Raw genomic sequence first — 16,772 nt, forward strand, 5'->3', positions numbered from 1 at the left:
TACATCATAAATTAAGGTGAATGAATTAATCGGGGTCATCATGGAACATGTACATGTTTGATTTCCAATCAGTTAACAATAAATACACTCCTGACAAAAATTTTGGAATATTATTGTATTAGGCAATAGGTAATAGGCATTGCCTTGGAATGCAACAACACATGGTATCTGTCTGCTGAATGTTCTCGTGGTTTCGTCGACATATGCCACCCTGCCTATCACCTATTGCCTAATACAACAACATTTCAAACATTTTGTGCCAAATTTAGCAATATTCCAAACTTTTTGTGAGGAGCGTAGTGTGTCAGTACTTTATAGGTATCAGTAAAAAAAAAAATTTCATACTTGTCTATTCTTAATAAATATTCTTCAAGTTACATTAGTAGACCAGCCAAGAAGCAAAAAAAAGCTTTAAAAAAACCTTTACCTGCATGGAATGTTAATAATCGTCACCCTTGCTAAATCAATCAGTCATAGGTCGAGCAGAAATACTAGGGTGGATGCCACTAGAAATTTTTATCCTCTAAGGTCCTAATTGTGACCCAAAAAGGTCAAATCGCAAAGTCATCCAAATATAGTCAAAACTTATCAAATGAAAGGTATGGATAAGACAAACAGTTTGATTTGATTTTTGAGTCTGAATATCAATCTCAGAAGTGGGTCATATAGGTCAAAGTCAAAAGTCAAAATGGGCCTTCCCTGTCGTCACCTTGAAATCAAGGGGTCCCAGGTACGATACCCGGTGTAGGCACATAGTGGTTCGGATCCCACCTTAAGCTGTAGCTCCAGTCCTGATTAGCCTTACTGTGCATAAAGTGGACTTAAAACACTCAATCAATCAATCAAAATTCAAAAGTTTTTATGAAACCTACTCAGATAAAAATATCTCGTGTTCCATCTGGACCGTATGTTATGTACAGTCCTGGAGATAATATATCAAAAAGAATTAGAAACAATATGCCAATACTGATCTGTGATATGAACATTTTTATAAAGTTATGCTACTGTTAATAAACAGTAGAAATTTCCGAAACTTAAACGATGTTAATAAACTACTTTTTTGAACACACATATACTGAAATAAGTTTTGAAAATGATAGAAATATATCTAATAATAAGCAACAACTGCTGGTGTTCACACAAATACAAACTACCTATGTACAAAATTTTACAAAGAGACCAAAATTTTCAGAAAATATCAAATAATACTTCACAAATTGAAACTTGTTTTTTGCATCGAAAGTTTGAGCTCTTGTTTTTAAGTCCAAATCATGTGCTAACTGGGGACTAGATCTTCTGTTTAAACTGGGATATCCACCGGATATCAAACTTGGAACAATTTGATTGCAAGGTGCATCGAAAGTAATCTATTGTTTATCTAGCTATTTCCATCCAATCAATTTTATGGCATTTTTCTACTTCATCAAGACGATAAGGATGAGCGATTAACAGGTGAAATGAATGAACAGAATAAACACAATGATGCATACATGCCTTGACCAGGGTTCAAAGCTGGGACTCCTGGTTTGATGCTGCCCACTCTGCCACAGAGCTGACTGTTATTCTTATTTTACATGATCAACTAAATACAAGTGAACAGCTTGCGAGACAAAAATATTCTCCTTTTAACATGCATGTAAGGTTCTAACATGCTATGAGGTTGGCAACGCTGGAGGTGATGGCTTGATTGATTTGGTGTTTTAAGTCCACTTTATGCACAGTAAGTGAAATCGGGACTGGACCTACAGTTTAAAGTGGGATCCGAACCACTATGTGCCTCCACCGAATATCGAACTCGGGACCTCTTGATTAAAAGGCAACGATGCTACCACTGCACCATTGAGGAGGCCCTAGGAGGTGATGGCAATCGCCCTACAATCACCTGCCATCCTTAGACTGGGATAGGGATAGAGGCAGGTATAGCATCCGAAATGCATGTAAAAGGATCGGAAGGCCTCCAATGACATCTTGAAGTGACAGGAGTTGAGTATACCATGGCATGGGAAGATGTAAATTTTCATCCCTTGCATAGGTAAACAACAACAGAAAATGCTCAGGATGTTTTGTGATTACATGATATAACTATTATTCACTACATAATAAGTTTTATAATTTTCGATGTAAATTCAGAAAGTTGGAGAACTTTGCTACCTAAGGAGCAGCCACTGCTTCTTTTCATCCAGTTCTATCATGAGTCCTTTCACATTCTTGTCACTGAGAACACCATAAAATTGGCAAATTGCATTGTGGAATGCATTTCTGTCAATTGCAGCCTTCTTTCTTAAAGGCCACATCCAAGGAAAATGTAAAAACCTATGCTTTTTTTCCATTCAGTGTGGTTTTAGTTGTGTTGGTTGCATACATGCCAGATTCTGTCCAGCACAGCATTTGCTTTCAGGAAGTTCAGATGTGAAGGCCACTCATCAGAAATACAGGGTTATTCAATGTGATTGTCGGGGTTTCAATATATTTTTTTAGGAGCAGGTCATGAAACATTTGGAAATTATAGCTGCACCAATTGATGGAGACACTCTTAAAGTTGTCTTTCGTAATAGGCAGTAGTTACTATTTAGCCACTAGGAGGCATTTTAAACAAGATGGTGCCTCACAGATCTGAGAAGACATTTTTTGCTCTCGAATTCCTTAAGTCAGTCAGTTACCATTGACCAAAACACTTCTCCAAAAGTCTTCTTTCGATCATGATCCTCAGGTGTAAAAGCTCAAAGCAGCATAAACAATAGGCTTCATTCTTAATCAGTTTGGTTTGCCAAGTTGCACATGGAATGCGTGGTTGGACAACTACAACTGACTGACTATCATGAAACTCAAGCACAAAAAACATCTTAGCAGAGCCATAACCTGCCATCTTGTAAAACCTGCCTCCTAGCCATCAAATGTGTAACTACAGGACACTGCCTATTATGAAAGAAAACTTTCGGAGTGTGTGTATCAACTGGTGCGGTTATAAATGCAAAATGTTTCATGACCTGCTGAGGAAAAAATATGGAAACCTCGACAACCATTTTGATTAACCCTGTATAGCAATCTCAAATTTGGGACTGGGGTGTAAGGGGTGACCTTCCACGTAGTACACCCAAATGTCAACCTCACTTCCACATTAGTACACCCTGGACTGAAGACTAACGAGGCTCTGGCGACTGGCCCCGTGGCCAGTATAATTTTGTTTGTATTGTCCTGTTCTTTTGTCCTTATGTGTGCTGAGTGCCCCTTTACAGCCTCAGCTTTTAACGAAAGTCAGAAGATTTTAATATTTTATGATTTTAGTTCTGCAACGTTAGAGTTGTTATTTGTAACGATAAGGGGCTGGATCCCGTATAATGTGACGGGTGCAAAATAGCCTTAGTGCTGACGCACCCAAAATTTTAAATTCAAATTCAAATTTGGGACTAAGACCTACTTCTGAGATCGATATTCTGACCTAAAAATAATACCAAACTGTTCGTCTCATCCATACCTTTAGTTTGATGTAACATTACTATATTTGGATGACTTTGTGATTTTACATTTTTTTGGTCACAATACGACCTTAAAAAGACCATAAAGGTCAAAATTTCTGTCTGACCTATGACTCATTTAGCATAGATAACATTCCATGGAGATAATAGTCACAATTTTGGTCTTTGGCTGGTCTACTACATCCATAATTTTACTATTATGCATTTTCCATTCTGAATATTAAAACAGATTCATGTACAGTCTTTTATGAAATGCATTTATAAGTATATGGTTATTTTTTCCCTAACTCAAGGCTCATAGTATTGAACTCATTCATAACTGCTTGCAGATTACCCATCTACTACTTTTTCTTTGTAGTGACTAAACTGTTTTATTACTCAACACTTCGACATAATTTCAAATTTTAAAACAGTATAGTTTTAATTAGTGGTACTCCATTGATGTTTCTGAAACATAGAACCAACACAGATTTTCTTTTCTTTAATTTTAGTTTGTTATAGAACACTCCAGTTCTCAGGAAATGACCGTAGAGATATACGATGAAGGCCCGGATATGGCTGCATACATTGGCAGGTAAGAATCACATTTCCTCATTGACAGAATACTCATGTAAAATAAAGTATAGTGGAACCACGAGCAAAATAACCTGCGCAGACCCGTGACTCCTGTGCAACGTACTCCTGCGAGTAGGGGACGATGAGAGTGGACCATGCTTCCTTATGGCCCGAGGTGCAGGGAAGAAGGGAAAGCTGCGTGGGGACTTTTCGTCCCAAGGTTTTTTCCTTGTGGTCGATCTGTAATAAGTGTTTCCACCTTTAAGGGAAAATGTCTTGAGTGCATGCACGAGTTATGTTGCTGGTGTATCTCTTTTATTTTAATTTGTCATCTCTAATTCCAGTCTTCATTCATTGCTACTCATCCATCTCTGCCACAACTTTGCATTTATTCTAAGAAGTTTAGCACAAAATTGATACAAAGATAAGATGTATTTGCTTCAAACTTGAAGACCACTGCACAACACTGTCAGGGAGTAACCAGCAAGGACGGTGCATTCTGCTGCAGGTTCTGTGAAAGCATTAACTGCACATGTCCGTTTCTTGGATATCAAGGTTCAGCTGTATCTGTTACCATGTATTTTGCGCACATACCCACCTTGAGCTTCTGCCTGCCACCTGGTGCTTTCACTTAGCATGAGTTGTCTTGTGGGTGATTCAACTGAAAAACTGCACCAGTACAACTGACTAGCTACTAGCTGTTTAATTTTCTGAGCAAAAGAGTTCATTGCATTATGGCCACAAATACAGTACTTATTATGCATAAATTTTAGCAAGAAATTGTGAAAAGGAAAATACATTGCTTATTGTTCATTCTCGAAGTGAATACCGTACATCACTGGGGGCCAAGTGCCCATGCAGGGAATGTACCTAATACCGTAAATAGGAATACCATTCAGGCATTTTGTGTGTTACAAATGTCACCACATGACAGGTCAATATTGTTAATATTGCCCCCAGTGACTTTTGTTTTAAAAGAACCTAACAGTTTTTTAAATACTGTTGTATAATAATTTTTATCATGTCAACATAATGTGAGTAATGCAGTATATTTCTTACAGGGTCGCAATAGATATATCTATGATAATGAAAGAAGGAGAGAGGGACGCGGTAAGCAAACCCTATACTAAGTAAATGTTAGCCTTATATGTATTCACATGTACACACACATGTACTTGCAGCATAACTGACCAAATAGCAATACCAATGTATTGCCTGATTCTAATAGTATCAGTATCAGAGAGTATTGGTTAAATCTAGAGGCACATATTTTTGGTAAATAAAAAAGCAAAATTTAGGTACAAAACCAAAGTCAATTTTGGGTTCAAAAGCAGTAAAAAAAAAGAATAATTAAATGTTATATCGGTGAAAAATTGGATCAAAAGCAGTATATAAAATTACATTTTTGCTTTAAAATTGTGAAAATAATCCTAAATTTGATTTAAAAACTGCACTCATTACACAAAATAAACATAGCCCTTTTAATAGCACATTTATGTAGTTACCAGAGTATTAAGTTTATGACTGTATAAAGGGATCCATTTTTGCTTCTCAAATATTTACAGCAGAATTAAACTATTTTCCTTGAATTGCATAACTTACAGGATAATTCAAACTTCAGAAAGTGTCATGTCAGTGAATAAACTCTAAATTTCGTGTTTATGAGTCTATTTCGCATTTTGTAGTTCATTTCGCATCATTTTGTGACAAAACAGGGTAGGAAATGCACCTCACACCTTTCAGAAACATGTGTTATTTCACATTTCGTATTTCGTCAAAAACGAAATATGCATGCCTCTAGTTATATCCAATCCTGGTCAATAATATAGTAGTCTGAATGTCTCACGGAGTGCGTTAAAATGCCAAATGACACTCTCACAATCTAAATATCCTTGCAAATATGCAAATGTGCAAAATATTTAATTTTCCCAATTTGCAACAACATTTTGGGAAGAAATGGATTTTATGATTAAGTGATTATCTCATGTGAGATTATAAATACTTCAAAGATATTAAAGGAAAAACCCTGATAAATTTTCATGATACAGTTCCAATGGAAACCTTGTATTATAAATTTAATAAATATTCATAGCTACTTTGAAAAGTTATAATTTTCAAATATTGGTATTAGTGGAAATCTTTAAGAGTATTTGCAATGGTGCCCTAATTTATACTTAAGGAGAATAATAGTTAACATGTGAGTAGGTGGCACTATTATGTACCCACAGGTTAGGCTATGTATTCTGCCAAAGAAAATAGGATATGAAGGTCGTACATGAATGTGAAATGTAAATATGAAGTGTACAATATAGTCTAGAAAATATTTCCAAAGTTTCGAGAATGGTCCATAGCCAGACAAACAGATTGGAAATACATATTTCTTTAGATACATGAATAGCAAAGAATTGTCGACAAAACAAATATGGTGATGATAGGCGTAACTTGGTGGGGCAAGGGGAGGGGGGGTGCTTGTCCCCCAAACTTTTCAGGCTTAATGAAATTTCAAGTTAGAGGTTCTTTTATTAACCTCCTGGAACATGAGGAGCAAAGTAATAAAGAGTAATATTTGTGATTTCGCAACTGTAACAATTAATTAGCAAATAATCCTGAATGTTATCTATTTGGAATGCAAAACTTTTTGGTTGTGCCCCCCCCCCCCACAAAGTTAAGTATTAAGTTCGATTCTGCCCCCTCAAAATTAGGCCCCAAGTTACGCCCATCATGATGATAGTACAGAAAATAAAGGCTGCTGCAGTGATGGGTCAGAAAAATATAAAGTATTGTTGTAGGAGTATGAAACGTAGGATCAAAACTCCATAATTATGCACAAAATGTGTGAAACTTTTTGGGTAGCAATTTTCAAAACTGAAAATAAATTTATTATAGATGTATATCGTAATGTTTGGTGTTTAGTTGGTGCTTATGCCATGAAGTGCAATGCAAATGATTTATGTTATACATGAAATCATCCGTGTTTACATTTAATGATTTACTTTTGCGATTTACATTTTGATGAGCTGTTTGGGGTGTTTCATGGAAATGGTCTATTGTTAATTGATGGAGCTTGCTGTGTGATTCGGAGCATTTGAACCCTTACATATTGAGAGCCGACTTCGAGCCTTCTGTCTGGTTGAGTTGAGTTGAGTTGGTGTTTTAAGTCCACTTTATGCACAGTCAGGCTAATCGGGATTGGACCTACAGTTTAAAGTGGGATCTGAACCACTATGTGCCTCCACCAGGTATCGAACCCGGGACCCCTTGATCACAAGGCGACGATGCTACCACTGCGCCGTCGGGGAAACCCCTTCTCTCTGGGACTGTAACAGACTAATCTTATGTATCTGTAAGCTGGACACAGTGTGTCATTAGAGGGTCTCAGTCGGCCCTCATCGCCTCAGGCTGAGGTCAGTGTTTTTCCAGGTCAGTTTTATGATTATTTTAAAATGTCTTTCTCAAGATCAGATTTCAATAATAGAGTTTGTAGTGAAAAAAATAATTGCCTTTTCATGAGATCTTTTATAAATTGCAGTGGCTACAGCTAGATGATGTAAGGGAAGTTAAGATCCATTTAAAGACATTGTGGGTGCCTGTGACTTCAAATGCAAAGGATCTATGTCCAGTAAGCATTGTGTTTGAGTATTTTTTTTTTGAATAAATATGAAATAATGAGTAGAGTGTACATATTGAATTTGACAATTATAAGAAAGATGTTGAGGGAAATAATACACCTACACCAGAGGTTATGAAATTGGACATCCAGCTAGAAGTGTGCTGGTCCCACACATAACTACAAAATGAGAAGATACATTGTCAAGGTTTTCACTGACCTGGAAATGTCAGGGAAATCAGCTTAGGTCAGCAAACTAAAAGTATACAAGGTTTGTTCAAAAAGTATCAGACTTTTATTAATAAAAAATGTGTGTGTTCAGATACCACAATCTTACATTAATCTCCTTCAAAGTAGTCCCCTTGGGCTGCCACACACTTCTCCCAACGGTTCTCCCACTGTTGGAAGCAGCGCTGGAACACCTCTTTTGGGATTGCATGCAGCTGGTCCATCACATTTTGCAGGATGTCTTCTGTGGACTGAAATCTGGTTCCTTTCAGGGACATTTTCTGCTTGGGGAAAAGCCAGAAATTACATGGAGCCATGTCAGGAAAGTAGGGAGCCTGATGAAGCACAGGTGTGCTGTGTATGGCTAGGAAAGTCTGTATCTCCAAGTGGAGTTTCTTCTGCTCGATCGTTAGCAGCTTCGGCACAAACTTCGCTGACATTCTCCTGAGACCCAAATCATTAGTCAAAATGTAATGAACATATCCAATACTGATGCCGACCTTGTCTGAAAGTTCTCTGATCATGATTCAACGATCCTGCATCACCAGGGTCCTCACTTGGTCAATGACGATCTCATTTCTGGATGTTGAGGGCCTACCATAATGTGCTTCACTCTCCACTGACGTGCAGCCATCTTTGAAGTGGTTGTACCACTCCTTTATATAGGATAAATCTGTGTGGTGCCCATTGCTTTGTCCACGAAGGCCTGTCGAATCTTGCGTATCGTTTCCACTTGGGATTCTCCAAGCTTGACACAAAATTTAGTGCAGTAGCGTTGTTCAAGTTTTTCAGTCATTTTGTCAAAAAAGAAATTCCGATGCTGCTCACTTACACCTCCTCACTTATCGGCGGTCTGCCGGTGACTGACTGCTTCTGTAGGCTTGAAAAAAAAATGTGCATTAGGATCACCTACATACGTGCATCAAACCATGCCTCCCTAACTACATTTGCTTAAGCCAAAAAAATTAAGGTCGGATACATTTTGAACAAACCTCGTACATATCACACACATAATTTTTTTTTTGTCAGAGTAATTTATGTCAATTACTTTAAGGACATTGCAGGAATTGATAACTTAAAACTAAAAGGGTATTTTCTTGAGAAGGCAACAGTTTTATGGGGAAAATATGCCTCGTTGACCCCAGCCTGGAAAAAAATACCTTGCTTGCTTGTCCCTTCCTGGTAAAAAAATCCCACAGATGTCCATTATGTACAAGTTTCATGAGCCCATACATTTGCTATTAGCCATTCTTGTGTTAGCCGTCTGAAATGAAATATGAAATAGGAGTACAGAATTTCATATAAACATATGGTGGTGATGAAATCATAGCGTTCCAACCTGAACGCGGGGATCTTAAATAGGGATGTAACTTGCCCCTCCCGATTAGTACTAGTTGATGGTAGAGACAGCCCTGAATGGGCAGGTACAAATATCTAACTTATCATTAAAATAGACTCATGATTCGTTTTAGACTGAAGTGAGCAATGTGAATGGCAGAATGGGGTGTAGACTAGCTTACCCTGTTCGGTTTAGAAATAAGACCAGTAGCTCCTGCTTCTCCGATGATTCCAGATTAAAAGACCTCGTGTCGCTCTCATGCACACCTATTTAAACCCTCGCTTGGCCTCTCGTCACCTCTCGCCAAAGGCCAGTGTTCTTACCATTTCCTGTGAAAGGCTTACCCAACACATTTCTGAGCAGGAGCTGACAAGGTCTGCCAGGGTCAATATTTCTTAATCGAACGGGTATGGTACGACACTCCCTCTTGCGAGACAATTTCTAAAATTGAAATTGTAATCATTAAAAGTTTAAATTGAACCTTCTGCCATTCATCAAAATTTAAAAGTATTTTTTATTACATGAAAAAGGTTACATAAAATAAAATAAAATAATAAAAAAAATGTCGGAGACCCTTCACCGAAAATTAAATGGAACAGAATTAAGCTCAAACTTGACTGCTGAAATAAAGTCCTTTGTTTACATTAGCTGGAAGAGTCTTTCGTAATGAGAGATGCTGACGGTATATCAACATGCGATAGCAAGTGTTGTTCGCAGGTCCGCGGAGTCAGCGGAAAAGTGCATCACACTGGATCGTAACCCGATCCATGGGAATGACTTCTGCGTTTCGCATAACAACTCGGAGAGATTGGTAATGGCATCTGAACAACTGCTAACTAAGCGCCGAACGTAAGCTGTGAGAAACCTTGATGCCGTATGCTCGCAGTCTTCCACCTAGTCAGGTTGATCGTTCGAGGCGAGAGCAAAAAAAAGCCATGGTAAACACCAATCTCCACTGGACTTCGCGGCATTGACATGGATGCACTAAAGCCAATAAAAGAAAACAACACAAGCAGTATTGGCTATCCGCAACCATACGAAGAGAAGAATATAATTGAAGAATAAATTTTCACTTGCTATTTACGTTCGTAGCACACTAATGTGGGCACACGATGACCTGCGAAGTCAGAAGGCAGGGCAATCCAAATACACTCAAACCCCAGAGTCCTGGGATATGAAGCATTGTTCCGGGAAATACACGGTCCTGGACCGATCACAATTGCACTGGGGGACCGGGTTCGAATCCCGGTGTGGAAAGTTCAGGAATACTGTTCAGCACAGGTCAGATGAAAAGACGTTGGCCGTGGAGCGGCGAACACAGGGTAGTCCATGGAGAGCCACTCCAAGTAGCGTTTCCAAGCCCCAAAATATGCATCGTACAATGGCGGACATTGAGGGGGGGGGGGGGAATGTTAGGCCCCCGAAAGTTTACGGCAGACGCCATTGCATATTTCCGGCACACATCTTACGGCGACACATTTCGTACGCTGGTTGCATGCGAAAACGGAAGGTGTACCGTGCCGTTGCATACAGTATGGAAGGTGTCCGGGGGGTTGCGACGCCTCGATCACTCCAAGAAGGCGAACACTAAACATGGCCACTGGTATGATGAAACTGTTCACAGGTAGCCTGGCAGGTTGCTGATCCACAGGGGTGGGGTCTCAACACATTTGGGTCATTGACTGTACCCGGAAAGTTCCAATATGTCGTGAAGTACTGCCTGACCTTACAGAGCAAAAGGGGACGATGTACATGAAATGTTCATGCTTCTTCTTAAGGGGGTTAGAGTCATGGGGGGGGGGGGGGGTTGCTCTGTAAGTGGAAATTTCTTCTGGTGTTCCTGGTGCTGTTCCGATCCTGGGATGTCACTTGGGATAGGATTTTCGTTGCTGCTACGCTGGTCCCAATTGTTGGTAGATAATGGGAACAGGGGCAAAGATGACCAAAAGGGGATAGATCGTTCTGATTGTGATTATCGAAGATGCATAAAAGCAGCAGCGGCGTCTTGAGGTGAAAATTACAGCTCTCACACCAGTGACATACACCGCTGAAATCCAAAGGAGGCTGGTGAGCTCCAAAGCCTTTAGGAATGCGTTCTTCTTAAGGCCTCAAAAAAAATCGCTGGACTACTTTCGAAATACCTTGAACTCGTGGAATTTCCGAACAGGGTAGGAAACAGGTAGGACATTGGAAAGACTACATTGCTCTCAGTCATTCAGTATTTAAAATATATAAAAAATGTGTAAAGTAATCGTCTTTTATAGGCAAGTGAAAATCATGAGTAAAGATAAGTAAACTAAAAGAAAATAAACTGCCTAATAAGTGATATAAAGTATAAAACAAAGTTTGAATGAAGTCTAAATAAAATAAAAGGCGGAAAATGTCATTTGACGCCTTAACACTGGAACACCATTAAAATGAAAATATGACCATCAAAAGTAATATATGTATATATTGACTAAATTATATATAACCCCTGGCTTCTCCCAAAATATAAAATAATGTGCAATATAAAACTAAAGTTATGATATATCACTAAATGCCCTTTGTTGGGACATGATCAATATACAATAAAATAAACGAAAATATCTAGGATTAAAATATTGATAAATATATAAAAGTAATATGTAGATGGTATAAAATATATCCCATGGTATCAGAAAAATAACCCGACGAAATCCATTAATATCATGTCAGAAGTGTCAAAGCATTGTAAAAAATGAGGAACTGACGAAAAAAAAATAATTAACCCAAAATTCGGTAACGTCAGAGCTGGTAAAACGGACCTACCCACAAGTAAAATAAAAGAGTAAATGACATGGCTCCAATGACGTTAAAATCATTAATTACGAAAGATACATAATAAAATGGATGAATAAATCAAGGCGACATAGTGACGCATTGTTAACGCTCACTAGTCAAGGTTGGTTTGCGCTTGCATACGCCTGACGTATAGCATAAATAAACAGTTAAAATGAAGTTCCAAATTAGTAATAGGATAACAGTAACGATTTCCTCACCCCTACAAACAACCTGGGAATCACGTTCCTTTCGTATGATATTACTTCAACTAAAGTCTATCACGTGTGGGAGATTAAAATATGAGCACAATTGCTCACTATTACCTACTTTACGAAGATTAACACAAAATTAATCTGTAAGAAGTAATTAATTTCATTCGGGAAACTTTTGAAAATTCTGAAGGAACAAGGAAAAAATCGCATAAATAAGCGCCCTTGAAGAGGCTCTTATTAACACCTCGGTTTGAGGCTAGGAATGGCAGTGTCGAAGCCACCTGAGTGTAAAGTTCATCTACAACAAATTCCGCATCCATCCCGACCCTCGACGAAAAGAAAAAAATGTGTCATCAAATTCTCTCTCTTTCCGAGACTGAAATAGTATATGTTTCTTCCGCTAACGCGAAACTGGAAATTTCCGCACGGAAATCTGTCGACTTACATGGAAGGAAAATCCTGGACTTGAGTCTTGCGACTGCACATATCCTGAGTTCGAAGGAACAAAAGGAAAACAACGAATGAATCGTGCTTTCGGTGCAGAGATTAAACTTGCGTGTTTAAACCTATCGTAAGCTGACGGAATGTAAACGTGATTATACCTAAGGGGAGGGCTTGATTGATTATACTATTCGCAATACTTCATCGTTATTTAATGAAAAAAAAATGACAACCAGTTTTGCCTTAATTTAAACAACCTTTTTAACTTTTATCGCTATTTAGTGATTTAGTGATTTGCGATGCGATTAAATAACTTCACGAAATCTCTTGAATAATGCTGAAGAGTGTTTATTTAAACATTAAGGAATGCCGTAACTTGAAATATAAATATCATAATATAAATACACATGAAATTTAAGGTATTTAAAATTCAGAGCTAGAAAATGCAAAGGGAGGAATATTAAGCTATCCTTTAATAAGTAGCTGAGAGAGACAATATATGGATAATAACAAAAGAAAATCTCGTTAATATGTGAAATACTCCATGCCTTGAATACCGCTTACGCTTCGTTCTACTTTTCATTACAAGTTGGCTTACGCCTAATTATGGTGTCTTAACAAACTAAAAGTCATGCAGACTAAGTCATTCTTATGTCATTGCGCTACAATGACAGTGTCATTCCTCTTGCTACGGGTACCTCTGTGTACACAATTAATTCGTAGAGGAAGACATAACCTTAAAACTAATGGAAGGGAGCGTCACACTTACTACCTTTAGTAGTGGACATCATTGCTCCTCTATTCCTTGAAACATATATATAAACACTTGCGCACTCTTTTTTATTTCACTACCGGTATTTCTGCACGTACAACTAAAAACACCTATTATTAATCCTTAGCTAGAACATTGAATCAACGAGCGGGTTATACTCTAACCGAATGATAGCGTCACTCTGACTACTTACGCCAGCGTATAGTAGCAGACATATAATTGCTCCTCTATTCCTAGAAATATAATTAGCATTTCGTTTTTTTTTAAATATTAACTTTACTTTAGTAAAAAAAATCCTTAAATAAGGTAAAATAAAAATTGCATTGCGACTGACTCATGTATTCTCTCGACTATCTCCTTATCAATTTGCACTACAATTATTAGTATCAAGGCTTCCATCTTCGGGGCGAGGAGATTTCAGTCATTTTAATTATAATGGAGTCGACCACTGAACCTTGTGCATTTCAAAACTAAACGTGATAAAATTAAATATCCTCCTTGCGATAATCATTAACAGTTTAAACTTAAAAGACATAAACACAAACGGCGTTACTTTTCGGATCATTAACAAGGTACGGTCTGTTTTAAAAATATATATGAAATTGAAACTTTAAAGGACTTTAATTAATTAAAAACACAATTGACTTCAGCAATACTCTCTGCTGTGACCCACTAAGTACACACACCATGGTGTGATTGAGTCGTATCGTTTATAGCCGAACTATTATAAGTCACGCACCAAATGCATATAAAAAAAATACCAAATTGTATTTCAAGAGACTACTGCAAGGACAAGGGTCATCAAAATCAAATGCCACTTTCAAAATTTAGATAAAATCCTGGGAATTGATGATAATTTCCCAGGTGGTAGTTCTGTCATAGCCATCAGGGCCTGACCGAAGGTACCGGGTTCGAGTGAACCACGGCGTTACTAGGAGCGGAATGACAAGGGCTCGTCGGTAGACGTGCCCGGGCTGGCCAAATTCTGGGTGGAATATGACACTCGAATGTCCGACAACGAACCTTCCGGCATGCGGAATGACGGACGTACCTTATGCCTAGAGGCACATATTTTTGGTAAATAAGAAGGCAAAATTTCGGTACAAAAACTGGGTCAATTTCGGGTTCAAAAGCGGTAAATAAAAGAAAATATTGGTGTTATAGCGGTGAAAAGATGGATGAAAAGTGGTATATAAAAAGACATATTGGTTTTAAAATTGTGAAAATAATCCTAAATTTGATTTAAAAACTACACTTATTCCACAGAATTAACATTTCACTTCTAATAGCACATTTATGTAGTTATCAGAGTATTAAGGTTATTTCTGTGTAAAGGAGTCTATTTTTGCTTCTCCAATATTAACAGCAGAATTAGTCAATTTTCCGGGAATTGCATAACTCTCAGGATAATTCAGACCTCGGAAGGTGTCCCGTCGGTGAATAAACCCTGAATTTCGTGTTTAAGGGTTAATTTCGCTTTTTGCAGTTCATTTCGCATTATTTCGTGACAAAATATGGTCACAAAATGCACCTCACACCTTTCAAAAACATGAAAAATTAACACTACAATGTGTTTTTTCAAATTTCGTTTTTTCGTCAAAAACGAAATATGCATGCCCCTACTTATGCCACATTGCATCGACGCAGAAAACCGCGACGAAGCAAGAGCGCAGAGCTGTTGCCTCATTGCCCGTGGCTACCAAAGGAAACATTCTATTTTCGTTTCCTCCGCATTGTAATGTGCTTTAATGCAGCGGGTGATTAGCCTATTGGGTGGGTGTGGTGGGTAAGGACTGAATTAAAGCTGAGTATCGACATTAACCATCATTAACATTAAAACTGCATGCTACGCAGCTTTCCCCAAAAATAAAGATTCGCGGAGAAAAAAACAATTCTGACATGTCACTATTTAACAAATTTCAATTTTCATTTATTTCAAATGATAAATGAAAAATTCCGCAACTTCAACACGTAGTGCTAATTTTCATCACATTTCCGTAAAATGGATGAAAAAGCCCAAGCATCTCACCCCGTAGTGATGCCTATCCTTTCAATTTTCATGTCTGTTTAAGAAAACAAGCCTTTCACGCTTTTCATTTCCAAAAGAAAATGAAAAGGCCCACATCAATCCACCACGCAGCGCTAATTTTTCATCACATTTCCGTAAAAATGGATGAAAAGCCCACGCATCTCAATCCACGTAGCGTTCCAACCTGAATGCGGGGATCTTAAACAGGGATGTAACTTGCCCCTCCCGATTAGTACTAGTTGATGGTAGAGACAGCCCTGAATGGGCAGGTACAAATATCTAACTTATCATTAAAATAGACTCATGATTCGTTTTAGACTGAAGTGAGCAATGTGAATGGCAGAATGGGGTGTAGACTAGCTTACCCTGTTCGGTTTAGAAATAAGACCAGTAGCTCCTGCTTCTCCGATGATTCCAGATTAAAAGACCTCATGTCGCTCTCATGCGCACCTATTTAAACCCTCGCTTGGCCTCTCGTCACCTCTCGCCAAAGGCCAGTGTTCTTACCATTTCCTGTGAAAGGCTTACCCAACACATTTCTGAGCAGGAGCTGACAAGGTCTGCCAGGGTCAATATTTCTTAATCGAACGGGTATGGTATGAAATAACTGGAGCAACCTGTGCATCAAGTAAGAGAAGCCTGATATATTTGATATTTTATGAAAATTTAAAATCTGAATTCCATTACAATAAAAATAATAATAAAATTACTTTTCTGCTACCACTTATGAACAGAAACTAGAATATAGGCATGAAATGATATGAAATTTTTACCGATGCCGATTAAGTATTGAAATGAAATGCACTGACGCTGAATTGATGCAAAGTTGTAAATGCTCCTTCAAGAACATGACGACCTCTTTAACCTCTGTAATTAATGCATGAAACCATGGGACTGCATTTGCCTCTCCAAAAAGAAACTGCATATTACACACTTACTTTACAAAATTAGGGCATACAAATGGAAATGAATGTATAGTATTAGCTGAGCGTTAGTATACCAGTGTTATCAATATCAAATAGTATCATTCAAAATTTAATCACCAATGCTGGCTCGTACTTTTCCAAAGTTTGGTAATCTTACAGGGTATACAAAAGTAGTTTCCCAGAGTCAGAATATCCTGGAAATATTATAAAATGCATGATTTTAATTATTGTAATGCTTGTAATAACTGTAAACTACAGGAAAATAATTCTACAATGCAAGCAATGCGTACATACAAGAAAAACTTGAATATTTAGATGACATGATTTAAAGCCATTTTCAGATTTATTTATTTCAGCTTCGAGCTGTTTCTTTATGTTGTAATTA

General features: G+C 37.9%; 1 protein-coding gene across 6 annotated transcripts in view; it reads left to right on the top strand.

Moving 5' to 3' along the window:
- Nucleotides 1–16,772, top strand: part of LOC146004072 (extended synaptotagmin-2-like) — a 60,266-nt gene that overhangs the window by 21,651 nt on the left and 21,843 nt on the right. For all 6 annotated transcript variants that reach the window (XM_083142694.1, XM_083142698.1, XM_083142700.1 and 3 more), the window contains 3 exons: nt 3,968–4,050; nt 5,093–5,141; nt 7,561–7,650. In XM_083142694.1, coding sequence (XP_082998820.1) covers nt 3,968–4,050; nt 5,093–5,141; nt 7,561–7,650 — 222 coding nt within the window. The remainder of the gene's footprint in view (nt 1–3,967; nt 4,051–5,092; nt 5,142–7,560; nt 7,651–16,772) is intronic.

Source organism: Lepisma saccharinum, chromosome 21, assembly GCF_977018435.1.
Source record: "Lepisma saccharinum chromosome 21, izLepSacc3.1, whole genome shotgun sequence".
NCBI lineage: Eukaryota > Metazoa > Arthropoda > Insecta > Zygentoma > Lepismatidae > Lepisma > Lepisma saccharinum.